Below are 12854 nucleotides of genomic sequence, written 5' to 3'. Positions count from 1 at the left end.
AGGTGATTCCTTGAAAGAAAATAAATAACGTAGAACGAATAGCTACTATCGACGCTGTTAGACATTGACTACACTTATTAAGATCACGTAGAAAGCTTATAGCACGTTATAAAAAAATATTTTTACGTCCTTTATCTGTTATCGGCACCTCGTTTCTACGGAATAGCTACTCTTGCTTAATACCCAAACATTCTACATTTCCGAAGAACGTCACAGACTTCATTGCATAAGTTTATTATCGGCATTTCTTTTTAAAATTCCTATGCAACAATACGTACCGAACGATTAACGATCAAGGAGGGAAAATTTGTCCATGACAAAATCGTTGTTACGAAAATCACTTTTTAAAAAATTTTATGCCTTATATTTAGCCTTTTCTGTTATGTTTTTACCGACCTTTCTCTATCATTGGAGAAATTCATGTGATTTTTTTCCACTTGTTACATATTATATAACACAAATATGGCCAAACAATTATCTCGATATGTTATTACGTAGATAGGTACATACTATTCGTACGTACAAGTTTTGACCATAGTTCGAATCATTTTTCTTTTCTTTAAATTTTTATGAAAAAAGGACAATCGATGAGTAATCGAAGTTCTAATTGTGACATATTTTTTTCCAACGTCGATTATCCCGAATAACGAGATCGTGAGGAACGCATTTACGGCATAAAATCGTCGAATCGCGATAGGGAAAATTATCTTCGAAAATGAGCTAAGAAGCAATAACGGATTGTAGATAACGAACGGCGGAAAGACACGTGGAAAGAAAGTTTCGAAGAAAAGCTAGTAAAAAATCACGTAGGCTTTTGTCACCGAAAATGCGAATCGAAGAGCTTTGTCTCTCTATTGCGTTCACATTTACGTTTCAACGAGTTTGAAATACGAGAGAAAAAAAAGTAGGAGAAATTTGTATAGACACAAGCATGGAAAAGGCTTCTTCTTTTTTTTTTTTTCGAGGAGAATTTTTCGAGACGAAGAATAAATTTTGCGTTATCATTTTGGAGAAGATAACTTTCCGCGATTTCTTTCTTCGATCGAACGAATAAGAATGATTGTGTGAGTACAGGAAAGAGTTAGGAAGAAGGAAAAGACGCGCACGCATCTAGGACCACTGAGATCTAGAAGAAGAAAAGAGAGATTATTTTAGCTCGACGATTACTCGAAGAAGGAAGATTTCGATCCGCAAGAAAAGTGTCTTTTAATTTCTAAAGCTCTTTAGGCAAATTCACGAGTTCTAAGCGCGTCGTCCTAAACGGCCACAAGTACGATACAAAATGTCCATTGTATCGGTCATAAATCACGTAGCAACGGGTAAAGAAACAACGTCTCTTATGGGATGTAGAAAAAATGAAGATCGAGGTACAAGGAAAGAGTGTCTTAAGAACGAAAGGGTTGAACGTGCGTTACTTAACGAGCTCCTCGACCTGGAACGACGTGACGTCCTATTGCGACTAGGAAAATCTTCGACTGTCAATTTTACATTTTCGTTAACTCCTCGCTATTGCGTGAAGTTTAAGAAGGTACCTGACAATGGGTCTCCATCGGTCAGTGAAACTTTTGACAAATCTTGCGGTACGTCGCAGAATTGGACCTACGGATATTGGCCCCTTGAGACGTTTTATTACAATACTCTTTCGTAAAATACTTTCTTTCGTTATTTTTACTTACATAGGTATGCGAGACACGCGCACACAATTTCCATTTTTAGGTACATTTTGAGGCACTTTGAACGTATTTTTTTCGAGTCAACAAAGATACATACTTTACTTTTATTAAATAGCGATTAAGAAGCTACATAATATTACGTAAATAACAGTTTCATTTAAGATCGAGAGGATAGATCGCTTAATAACATACGAAACACGAACAAAGAGTCTTTATTTCAACCTATGAATAGCTTGTTTGTAAACAAAACGTTTAGAAGAGATTTGACAACATCCATCTACTTCTCCTTAAGGCTTTCCCGGAGAAATTATGCCTCTTCCCCCCCCCCCCTCCCATTTCCTAAGAAAACCTCCTACCCCTGAAACGCACAAGGGTTGTCGAGTATATAAGCGAACGAACATCCCCTCTCATTTTAAACGATCTTGGCAATTCTTCGAGCGAAGACCGTAAGCGCCGTGGAACTCTTCGTCAGACTGATTTCTCAACGTTCAAAGTCATTCTATTTCGCCTTAGTGACTATCATCGCTTTAGAAAGTATCATTAGTGTTTTCATAACAGTACTTTCGGTGTGACCTCGGATTAATCATTGGTCAAGAAGCGGTCTCCTTATCTCTGTCTCTCCTCTACGTAAAGGTATAATTATTAATTATAATCCGATGTAAAAACATTCTCATCGTTTACATTATAATTAGCTTAGTCGGTGCGACTACATAATAATGATACATAAATGATGTAACAGACAAATATTTTCGGTCTAATCGTGCGTATTATTGCCAATAGACGTAACACTTGTAAAAGTCACCTTCGATTTAATCTTAAATAATATCGTAGGTATAATCGTGATTCATTTCTATCGATCTCACAAACTACGTGTTGATTGAAAAATTCGATTTTTTAGCAGAAAGACGAAAGACGAAAAAAGCCAAGAGATGGAGATCAAGATGGAAGATTCGGCGAACGAAACGAAACCTTTAGATTTTCGAAACTACTTGTCTTCTTTCGAAGGAAAAGAAGACTCGTCTCCGATACATCAGCCGCTCGATTTTCGATCCTGTCTGTCGCTACGAAAGTGTTTAAAGGAAGAGTCGCAATTGGAGGAGAAAGAACCGGTTTTAGATTTGTCGTGTAAAAAAATCCTTATTTTACCCTCGTCCAGTGAAAATGACGTTCGCGAAGGAAAACAAAAGATGCTCGAATCATCTACCGACGCGAAACTATCTGCGAACGTTAAAACTCATAGCAGAACGGATAGCAAAAGTCCCTTCGAGGGTCGCAGTTTCATGGTCACCCCACCGTCGGAATCGGATTCACCGAAGAAAATCAAGTTCGAAGAGGATACCGAGAGCGCGTCGACGATGACCAATAACGTCGAAGGATATTCTCTTTTACCGATCAACGTTCCGACAGTACCACCGATATTACCTACCTTGCTCGCGGTAAATTCCGACGGAACGAAAGAAAAAATGTGCGCGAAAATACAATCGCCCACTACGACGACGCCGACGATATCGACTAACGTATTGTCGGCGGACGCTCCGAGAAAAATACCTAGACCCTTTAAAGCTTATCCTCTGACTCTCACGGTGAGTACGCCGGATATGATTTATAATCAAAATTCCAACGAAACGTACTCCGAATTTCGAAGTCGCATGCTCGAGAACGTTAGACGTCAGAACGAAACGACGAATCTTAAAATGCGCAGATCTAACAAAAATACAACGGTACTGCCGACGAGTACCGTGGATGAGAAGGACGCTGCTTATTGGGAGAGAAGAAAAAAAAATAATGAAGCGGCTAAACGATCGAGAGACGCTAGGAGAGCGAAAGAAGATGAGATTGCGATAAGAGCAGCTTTCCTTGAGCAGGAAAATATCAAATTGAAATACGAACTGGCAGCGCTCAGAAACGAAACTGCTAAGCTCAAGTGTATGATATACTCGACGTAGAATTTCTTACATTTCATCGAATTTTGATTTCAAAATAGTATCGTTTTTTTACGTTCTATTGTTTCTCTATTTCCAACTTATTAAGGGAATAATCGATCATTTTCTGTATATATACATGTTATACGCACATCATTCTGTATATATGCAAATACATACATATATATATATATATATATATATATATATATATATGTGTATATATATAGATATGTGTGTGTGTGTACGTTCGATATATTCGCAAAACGTTACTCGACGAGATTACTGCTTCCGAGCTAAGCGAAAGACAATGAACAATGTGTAACCAAAAAATTAGATTCGATGAGATTCAAATTCTCGACTTGTTTTTTAAGTAGTGCAAAGTTTTAAATTTTATTACTAACCTCTACTTATTTTTAATTATTTTTCAAGCTTTACAATAATTCTCTTTACACAATCCTGTGTAACTGACATGTAAATAAAATGAAAGTGGAATAATTACCGTATTATGTAGCTGTTCTACTTTAAATTACGCTGTGTACATGTATATATATATGTGTGTATGTATAATGCGTGTGTGTATATATATATACGCGCATATACATATACGTACATATATATATGCACACATATATTGTTTTATTATACATATTTAATATATATTTATAATAAAATATTTTTAAAAACATTACTTTGCGTCTATCTTGTTACATTATAATCTCGCCTCAATATCTTTTACATAATTGACACGAAGGAGATTACTAGATCTGTTTCGGAATATAAACCATGAAAAATATTTGCATTACCTTACACATAAAAAACATAACTCTTAATCGGGTAGAGATTGTGCTATATCCGACATACATTCTGCTTCAAGTACGTCTCGTTTTCTACTTTGGTTTCTGCTAAGCATCTTCGCATAAGATTTTTCCACTTGTCTGGGCACAAACATTAAAGATGCATTTTCATTGATATTAGTAGAAATCGTGGGACAAGTTGCGCTAGACTTTTCTATGTTACTCGTTTTGGATGTTTTATCAAATGTTCTAATTTTTTGATTCTTATTTAATCGAATTTTCTCTTTTCCTTCTTCTTTCCGATCTATGACATCGATATCCATTTTATTACTGTTGTTTCCTTTTCCTTTGCGATACGACGTATCGTCGAAGCGACAATTTTTTGGATATTTATGTACATCGATGCAGTGGTCCCGTCTTTCGTTCGGATTATGGAACTTTAGGTTACACCGAGAAACGTAGCATTGGTACTAAAAGATAAATTTAATATTAACCGCTCTGTTGAAGGAAGTATGCATGCGATACAAAAGATACAAATACCATTGGTTGTTTTTCTGATAAAAGCTTGAAAAACGTATCGTGTGTTTCCTGAATATGAATTTCTAACAATCTAGGATTAGGCTTTGTCCTTTTACACTCCAAGCAGATATATCGATGACAGGAATTATAATGCATTTCAAAATCTATTAAAGTTTTAAATAACGCTGTACATTGTGAAATCGGACAAGGAAATTCTGCAATACTGAAATAAATAAAAACAATTAATATTAATCAATGAGATGTTTTACTGAACAGCCTTGTTTTTATATACATAACACACACACACGCACGCGCGCATATATATATATATATTACATTTCATGGCATAAATCTTCTTCGTCTTCGGCTATGACTCCTTTCCTTTGAAAAATCTTGCAATATTTATAAGTTTCATCAAAAAAAGGATCATCTGCAGATCTCACGCCAACTCCAATACTTTGCAGAAATTCCATGGTAATAAATTCAAATCGCAAACGAATATTGCTGACAAATATGAATGGTAATGACTGAAGATATGTACGTATATACTTTTTTCAATTACATATCCAACATCATATATCAATAGAATTATATGAAATTATTATATACGAAATACTTGTATCCACTTCCAAGGTTATAAAAATAGAATGAAAAAGAATAAAATGATAAACGATTGAGAGAAACTCTTTGAACTTCTCTTTCAAGTTTTTTCTTCTAATTCAACCTTTAAATGAGAGAATCACCTTTAGACTTTTGATTATTTACAAATAAACATAATAGCGAGAAAACTGTTACGATTGGCTCGTTGCTTACTAGTCAACAATGCTTGTGTTAGCTTCCCGGCTGGTCAAAATACATATCCAACGATGCATTCTTAGTTTCGTATCATTGAGTACAGATGGCGCAGTAATCGGAGGAACGGTAAAGTAAAAGCATAAAAAAAAAAGAAAAAAGCAAGCACTCCAAGGAATACACCGAAGAGAGGCATTAAAGATATTTGTAAAATCGCTAGAGCATACTGCTGCGAAAACTAAATTCTACATTTATTTAAAAATACAACTGATATATTTTATATTAACGCATGAATGTGATAGCGCAGTAGTACATGTAGCAGTGCGTATGGTACATACAGTAAAAATATTAATTATAATAAAATAATTACTAGTAAAGTGAACTACGTATTTTCGTAATTTAGTTATATTTGAATAAAAAAGATCACCGATAGAAGTCCTTTTATAAGTGAAAAGAAATAACGACAGAATTATGGAGGACAAGGATAACGGTTCGCCCAAAAATTATTTAGATGATTGTGAAAACGATAATAAAAATAATTTCAAAGACAAGATTGGCCTAGAAGTGTCAAATAAAGAACGCGCGATCAAGCATACAGATGAAAGAGAAACAATCGTTTCGTCAAAGATAGATTGTGATATAAAGAAGGATAATGAAAAAGCTAATAATTCTAAAACTGAATCCGAGAATATTGAAGCAGAAATAGCGATAGACTCTCAGAAAATAAATAAAAAAGTTGATGATCTTGCTGTGCAAGTAGAGTTTAAAAAGCCAACCATTATAATTGGTCCAAAGCGTGGAAAACGTAAGAAGATTTCATTGATATCTGGCTCAGCTAGTTCAACAAAAGTTCAACAAGAGATCGAACAAAACGACAAAGAACCGAGTGCTCCTGCGGAAAAGGTTATGTCAAACGCAAAGCATACGAAATCTTCAAACGAAAAACATACTACTACTGGTTCATCGAAAATTCATAAAACAATAGCTTTAAAGTATCAAGAACCTTGTTGGGGTACAAAACCAGATAACGAATATAAACTGGAAGTATTGAAATCTGGCGTTATCGTTCAAACTATAGATTTAACTGATAAAAGTTATCACGTCGTTGGGAGGTTACCTAATTGCGATATTTCCCTTGCACATCCGACTATTTCAAGGTTTCATGCAGTCATCCAATACAGAGGTATCGAAGATGAAAACAATTCTAAAGGACTTTATATATATGATTTAGGAAGCACTCATGGCACTTACTGGAACGGAAATCGTGTACCTCCTAATGCTTATGTGAGATTATACGACAGCCACATTATCAAATTTGGTTGTAGCGCGCGAAAATATATATTACAAGCTCTTCACGAGAGTAAAGAGGAAGAATCTGAATTATCTTTCACAGAATTAAGGGTATTAAATTGTTGTAAATTAATAACTTGAAAATATTTTTATTACCTTTCGATCTGATAATCATTGTTACGTCGTTTCAGGAAAAAAGAATGTTGGAGATACAGGAACGAGAGAAGATAAAGGCAGCGCAGCGTTCGAAGATGATAGAAGAAGAAAAATTAAAAAGAGAAGAAGAAGAGAATGAAGGAATCGATTGGGGTATGGGCGAAGACGCGGATGAAGAAACAGATTTAACGGAAAATCCGTATGCTGCTACGAACAATGAAGAACTATATCTTAACGACCCTAAGAAAAGCTTGAGAGGTTGGTTTGAACGCGAAGGGTACGATTTGCAATATCATACGGAAGAAAAAGGATTTGCGCAATTTCTATGTTGGGTCGAGTAAATATGTTCTATAATATTTCTTATAAATCTAATATACGATAAGGATCGTATTTTAATATATCAAACGCCTTTCTATCAGTTTGCCTATCGAGAGTATCGCTGGACATACGGTGAGAGCGGAAGCTCTTGTAAAGGGAAAGAAGAAAGAATGCGTAGTTCAATGCGCGTTAGAGGCATGTAAAATTTTGGATAGATATGGATTACTCAGACAAGCGACTCATGGTACGTTAGCAAAAATTTTCATTTCGTATGTCTAGACGTTAAAAAATGATCATATAAAACAATGATGTGTTATAATGTCTACGTAAATATTATAGAAGGTAGAAAAAGGAAAGTAAAAAATTGGGAAGAAGATGATTATTATAGTTCGGACGAAGACAATTACCTCGATAGGACTGGTTCTATAGAAAAGAAACGCAAACAAAGAATGAGATTAGCAGGAAAATTAGAGCCGCAAGAAGACACGTACGATTCATTGGTATTAGATAAACATATTTTATTTTACATCAGTTTTACATCTTTTAATCGTTTGTAATTCGTGAAATTATATATTTGCAGATAGAAAAGCATAGCACAGTCGTAAAAAAGATAACCGATTTGGTCGAATGCATGAGAAGGTCACAAAAGTTTGAAAATGAATCCTCGAAAAACGTAGAAGATGCGGATGAAGATGCGTTAGATGCTTTTATGTCTTCTTTAAATGCAACTGTTTTGAGCAAAGCTGATAAACGTAAAATGAAAGTTGAATTACAAGATTTACGCCAAGAAGAGGCTAGACTGATAAAATTATTAAATCCTCTGCGACCTACTAATTTGCCTCCTTTAAACATCCACATAGTACCTTTAAACGAAGTACAAAGATCAACTGAAATCTTTGATAAAGATTTAAACGTGGATCAAAGAAAGGATCGTCAAATCTCAAATGACGTATGTGACGAGGATTAATTGATCTTTTATCGTTTACTTTGTAAGTATATATAAATTGTAACTTTACGTAACAATGCTTAAAACTTTATAGGAAACGACGATCATGGATCCTAATATTCATTCCAATTCGCTATCCGCGCAAAACGATTATAATGCTTTAAATGAAGAATTAAGGGAAAATAATGAAGGAGATGATTCAAAAACTAGTATCGAAGAGATTTCGAATAATTTAGATTCGTATCAAGGAGAGACAGGAATTCAGGCACAAATAAGTGTCAGAGAAGTAGAAGAGAATTTCCGTTATATAGAGAGTGTAAGCGTTGGAAAAAGATCTGTATCTGAGGATGGCACTGGAGTTTCTTCGAGCGATCGATCGTCCGCAAAAAAATCCAAAGTTACGAAAACGGTAAAAGAAATTTATGACAAGGACGTGTACAACGAGAATTACTCCACTTGGGTTCCACCACAAAATCAAACTGGAGACGGAAAAACCAGTTTAAACGATAAATATGGCTATTAAAACTTACACATAAGAGTCATTCTTGTATAATATTGTAAATATAATCCTTTTTAATGTATTTCTTTTGAATTTAATTTAGGGATTAAGTAGCCTTAGCACATATAAAATGATATATAGCGACTTTGCGTATACGTATAAAAGTGAACTTTGAATTTCGCGCTACGACGTTACCGACGCGACGTTCCGACGACTGTCGATAATTTCCAAACGAAATTCGATAGTATCGATTAGTCGATTATTTTATCGGTTCCACTCTCGAATCTCGAGAACGTGGAGTCGCGTGTTTTTGCTGAGCTGGATTGTGTTTACATCCCAGAAAACTGTTTATCACTCCGTCCTCCCCTCCCTTAACCCGGCTCACGAACGGTGGCTGCACACACACACACACACACACAACACATAATTTTTTTTTGGAAAATCGTGTAACGTCAAACGTCCGCGTTTCTCTTTCTTTCGAATTTTAATATTTCTTCCCGCAATTTTTCATATTTTTTGGCCTTACTACTAGGACGAGTCTGTACGAGTCTGAAAAGAAGATAGGAGTCAACTTTTGGAAACATGAAGGTGACGGTTACAACGTTAAGTGACGATATCTTCGTCTTGGATGTCAGTGAAGATCTCGAATTGGAGAACTTTAAGGCCTTTTGTGAAATCGAAAGCGGCGTACCGGCTCACGAGATCGTCATTGCTTTCAACGGCCTACCATTAATGGACGATAAGAAGTCTCTTAAGGACCATGGCATTCGTGATGGTGACGCCGTTATCCTTCAACACATGCATCAGAGTGGCTCCGACTTGAACGTTAACCCCTTTAACGGAGGTCAGCATATAAACGCTAATTGACCGTGTTCCGACATGAGGTTAGCCTCTCGATTTCAGTTTTTGATCTTTTTCCTACCTATATGAAAGAAATCGAGGAATTTCAGTTCTCTCTCTCTCTCTCCTCTCTCACCCTCTCTTTCTCTCTCTCTCTCTCTCTCAATCTCATATATTCTCTTATATATTGAATCATAGTCCGTATATATGTCTTCGTTAGAGTTATAGAATTTCTAATTATAAGTAGGTATTCTTATAAGTAAATAACAAAGAGAAAGGTAACTGAATTTCAAAGCTTGTTACTTTAGTTATTCCTACATTGGACTTCAGTTCCATCAGAGTACCAGGAACGTCGAACAATAGGCAAATTCCACCTACAAATAGTACTGCTCATAGAGTACAAAACCCGCGTAGCGAAGATGATCCAGCCATGATAAGAGATATGTTCTTAGCGAATCCAGATCAATTGGCGTTACTTAAGCAAAATAATCCTAGGCTCGCGGATGCCTTATTGTCCGGTAATTTAGGTAAATTATTATATATTTATTATAATTTTCATCTCCAAGCACACAGACATAAATAAAATCTAAAACATTATAGATAGATTTTCAACTGTACTGAGGGAACAAATCAAAGTCAGAGAAGAACGCCAAGTGCAAAGATTAAGAATGATGAATGCGGATCCATTGGATACCGAAGCGCAAAGACTGATCGCGGAAGAAATTCGACAGAAAAACATTGAGGCCAATATGGAAGCGGCAATGGAATATAATCCTGAAACGTTTGGCACCGTCGTTATGTTGTATATTAACTGCAAAGTAAATGGATTTCCTGTTAAAGCATTTATTGACTCAGGTATATTTTAACGTTTTAATCGAATGACGGACTAAGTGTAAAAATCTTAAAGGAAGGAAACGTGCAAGTTTCTTGCTTGAATTTATTTTTAAATTTCTTTCGCTCGATTTACTGGATATCTATTTTTAAATTGTACTACCTTGACTCATCTTGTGAATCTTTGTTAAATCCTCAAGGTCGTATTTTTCTCTTTGCCAGTTAATTTTAGATATATTTATTATAGAGAATTTGTATAATCCGAAAGATGCGCTTACAAATAATTTGAAAGACGCGATACTAATAATTGTCAAGATGTTGGACTTGGAAGTGTTATTTATGTAATTAGGTGCACAAACAACGATAATGTCTGCGGCTTGCGCAGAAAGGTGTCACATTATGCGTCTAGTCGACACTAGATGGGCTGGAGTTGCCAAGGGTGTCGGCGTACAACGCATCATCGGACGAATTCATATGGTCCAAATTCAAATTGGCAATGACCATCTTACGACGTCTTTTAGCGTACTCGAAGAACAAAGAATGGATATGTTACTTGGTTTAGACATGTTGAAAAGGCATCAGTGTTGCATAGACCTAAAGAGAAATTTATTGATGATCGGAACAACAGGAACTGAGACTCCATTTTTAGCAGAAGGTTAGACTACGATTGATGCTTCAGTGGACAGAGGATCTTTCACCGGGCTATGATTTAATTTGCCACCGTCAGGGTGCCACCTCTCTACATTATCTATTGTTAAATATTTTCCTACAGGCGATTTGCCAGAATGTGCAAGATTGAGTGGTAATAGCGATGAGTCACTGGACGATAGGGATCTGCACAGGGCTTTGGAAGATAGTACGAGAGATGCAAAGAAGCAAAGGCAACAGCACGGTAAGCTTGTGTCTCTAGTTGGATCGTCATAATAAAAGTAACATTATCTCGATAGAAATTTAAAACAGATACGACGGTTTTGGTGTATTATCGTATATTTGTCTATGTACAGATATCATCCAGGGTCACAACAATTCCGTTGGCGCGTCATCTTCATCCAACAGACTGGCCACATTAGAAACTACAATTTTTTCACACGATCCATTTACCGAAGCCACGGTTAAAGAAATTGAAGCGTTAGGTTTCAGTAGAGCTCAAGTAATTAGCGAACTGCGTAGGTTTAATGGCGATAAAGCACAAGCTACGGCAGCATTGTTCGCAAAATCCTTAAAATTCTAATGGTGAAGGCTAGCTACCGTATACAATATTTAGCAATATTATACAAATCTGTGAATAATAAGAAGAAATCGCATTAAGATATTGCGATGGCATGCAGCGAAGTTTAAGGAAATTTATACCTGTTTTTATGTAGCAATTTTCCATAACGTTCGTTATACATACCGACTAAACTAATGACGTTAAGAAAGAATCATCTTTTAGAATGTTCTGTCTGGCAAGCTGAGAAAACACGTTGCCGAGAAGTTATATTTCTTAAGTTTTATGCGTTAACGCATATTTAAACCTAAATACGTAAAGGGGGAGAAAATTATACGATTTTATACAAGCGATTAAAAGATATTAATTAATTGAGATGAGCTAATCTATAATGCAGTGAACAAGAAGAAAAGAAAGTGCTTGTCATACGATAATTCACAGTATGGTTAAGACGTTTGTAAGTAACAAAAATACAATGATGCTTATAAAATATACGAATAAGAATATATCAAGGATCATAAGAAATTTGGTAATTCACACTTTTATTGAAAAAATATTTCGTTCTTTGTAGTTTCGTTACACACACATACGCGCACCTGTGCACACACCGACGCACATATGCTCGGTATATAAATCTTGAGTCGCAAAAATACAACCTCTTTTAAAGCTTTTCTATTAAAGCCGGTTAAATAGCTTATCGATATTATGGATACATATCTTTATCTTTTACAAAATGCATTTTTTCCTTTCTTTATAGCGTTCGTTTCAATTATATCGAAAGGAGTTATCAATAATTTTCAGTACATAAGATATATCTATATTATTTCTTAAGAAATTCTTTGTTTTTGTGGTTTTCTTTTTACTTTTTTTTTGTTTTTTTGTTTTTCTTTTAATATTATACGCACTATTGCTTAAAGATATTTGTTCTTTACTCCTTCTTAACAAAATCGTCTTTTTATATATGAAACGATTCAATTCTAATCGTACGTAGATTGATCTTTCATTTTTTGTATACTTATCTAATAAAATAATTTTTTTGATACCATTATCATTATTTCTCTCCT

At 35.3% G+C, this 12854-nt stretch overlaps 4 protein-coding genes across 6 annotated transcripts; 3 read left to right on the top strand and 1 right to left on the bottom strand.

Annotated features, from left to right (window-relative positions):
• The first annotated feature begins 2007 nt into the window (after positions 1-2007).
• LOC122633256 (cell death specification protein 2-like) lies at positions 2008-3773 on the top strand. 2 transcript variants are annotated; one of them, XM_043820938.1, is made up of 2 exons: positions 2008-2306; positions 2575-3773. In XM_043820938.1, the coding sequence occupies exon 2, from the start codon at positions 2603-2605 to the stop codon at positions 3617-3619; it is 1017 nt and encodes a 338-aa protein (XP_043676873.1). In that variant the 5' UTR covers positions 2008-2306; positions 2575-2602; the 3' UTR covers positions 3620-3773. The 2 variants fall into 2 exon arrangements, with proteins under 2 accessions (XP_043676873.1, XP_043676874.1); XM_043820939.1 differs by having other exon boundaries at positions 2008-3256; positions 3376-3504.
• Positions 3774-3978: 205 nt separating this feature from the next.
• On the bottom strand, positions 3979-5765 carry LOC122633257 (zinc finger protein 511). 2 transcript variants are annotated; one of them, XM_043820940.1, is made up of 3 exons: positions 5248-5765; positions 4933-5134; positions 3979-4862 (listed from the first exon to the last, which is right to left on the bottom strand). In XM_043820940.1, the coding sequence occupies exons 1-3, from the start codon at positions 5382-5384 to the stop codon at positions 4425-4427; spliced, it is 777 nt and encodes a 258-aa protein (XP_043676875.1). In that variant the 5' UTR covers positions 5385-5765; the 3' UTR covers positions 3979-4424. The 2 variants fall into 2 exon arrangements, with proteins under 2 accessions (XP_043676875.1, XP_043676876.1); XM_043820941.1 differs by having other exon boundaries at positions 5223-5390.
• Positions 5766-5941: 176 nt separating this feature from the next.
• LOC122633254 (kanadaptin) lies at positions 5942-8994 on the top strand. Its single transcript, XM_043820936.1, has 6 exons — positions 5942-7104; positions 7185-7486; positions 7569-7711; positions 7807-7967; positions 8048-8416; positions 8508-8994. Exons 1-6 carry the CDS (start codon positions 6175-6177, stop codon positions 8934-8936), a joined length of 2334 nt encoding a protein of 777 aa, XP_043676871.1. The 5' UTR covers positions 5942-6174; the 3' UTR covers positions 8937-8994.
• Positions 8995-9196: 202 nt separating this feature from the next.
• On the top strand, positions 9197-12315 carry LOC122633255 (protein DDI1 homolog 2). The gene is made up of 6 exons (XM_043820937.1): positions 9197-9756; positions 10061-10279; positions 10353-10607; positions 10933-11238; positions 11356-11475; positions 11588-12315. The coding sequence occupies exons 1-6, from the start codon at positions 9495-9497 to the stop codon at positions 11812-11814; spliced, it is 1389 nt and encodes a 462-aa protein (XP_043676872.1). The 5' UTR covers positions 9197-9494; the 3' UTR covers positions 11815-12315.
• The last annotated feature ends 539 nt before the right edge of the window (positions 12316-12854 follow it).

Source organism: Vespula pensylvanica, chromosome 12 (assembly GCF_014466175.1).
Source record: "Vespula pensylvanica isolate Volc-1 chromosome 12, ASM1446617v1, whole genome shotgun sequence".
NCBI lineage: Eukaryota > Metazoa > Arthropoda > Insecta > Hymenoptera > Vespidae > Vespula > Vespula pensylvanica.
This window is presented reverse-complemented; position numbering and strand designations above follow the sequence as displayed.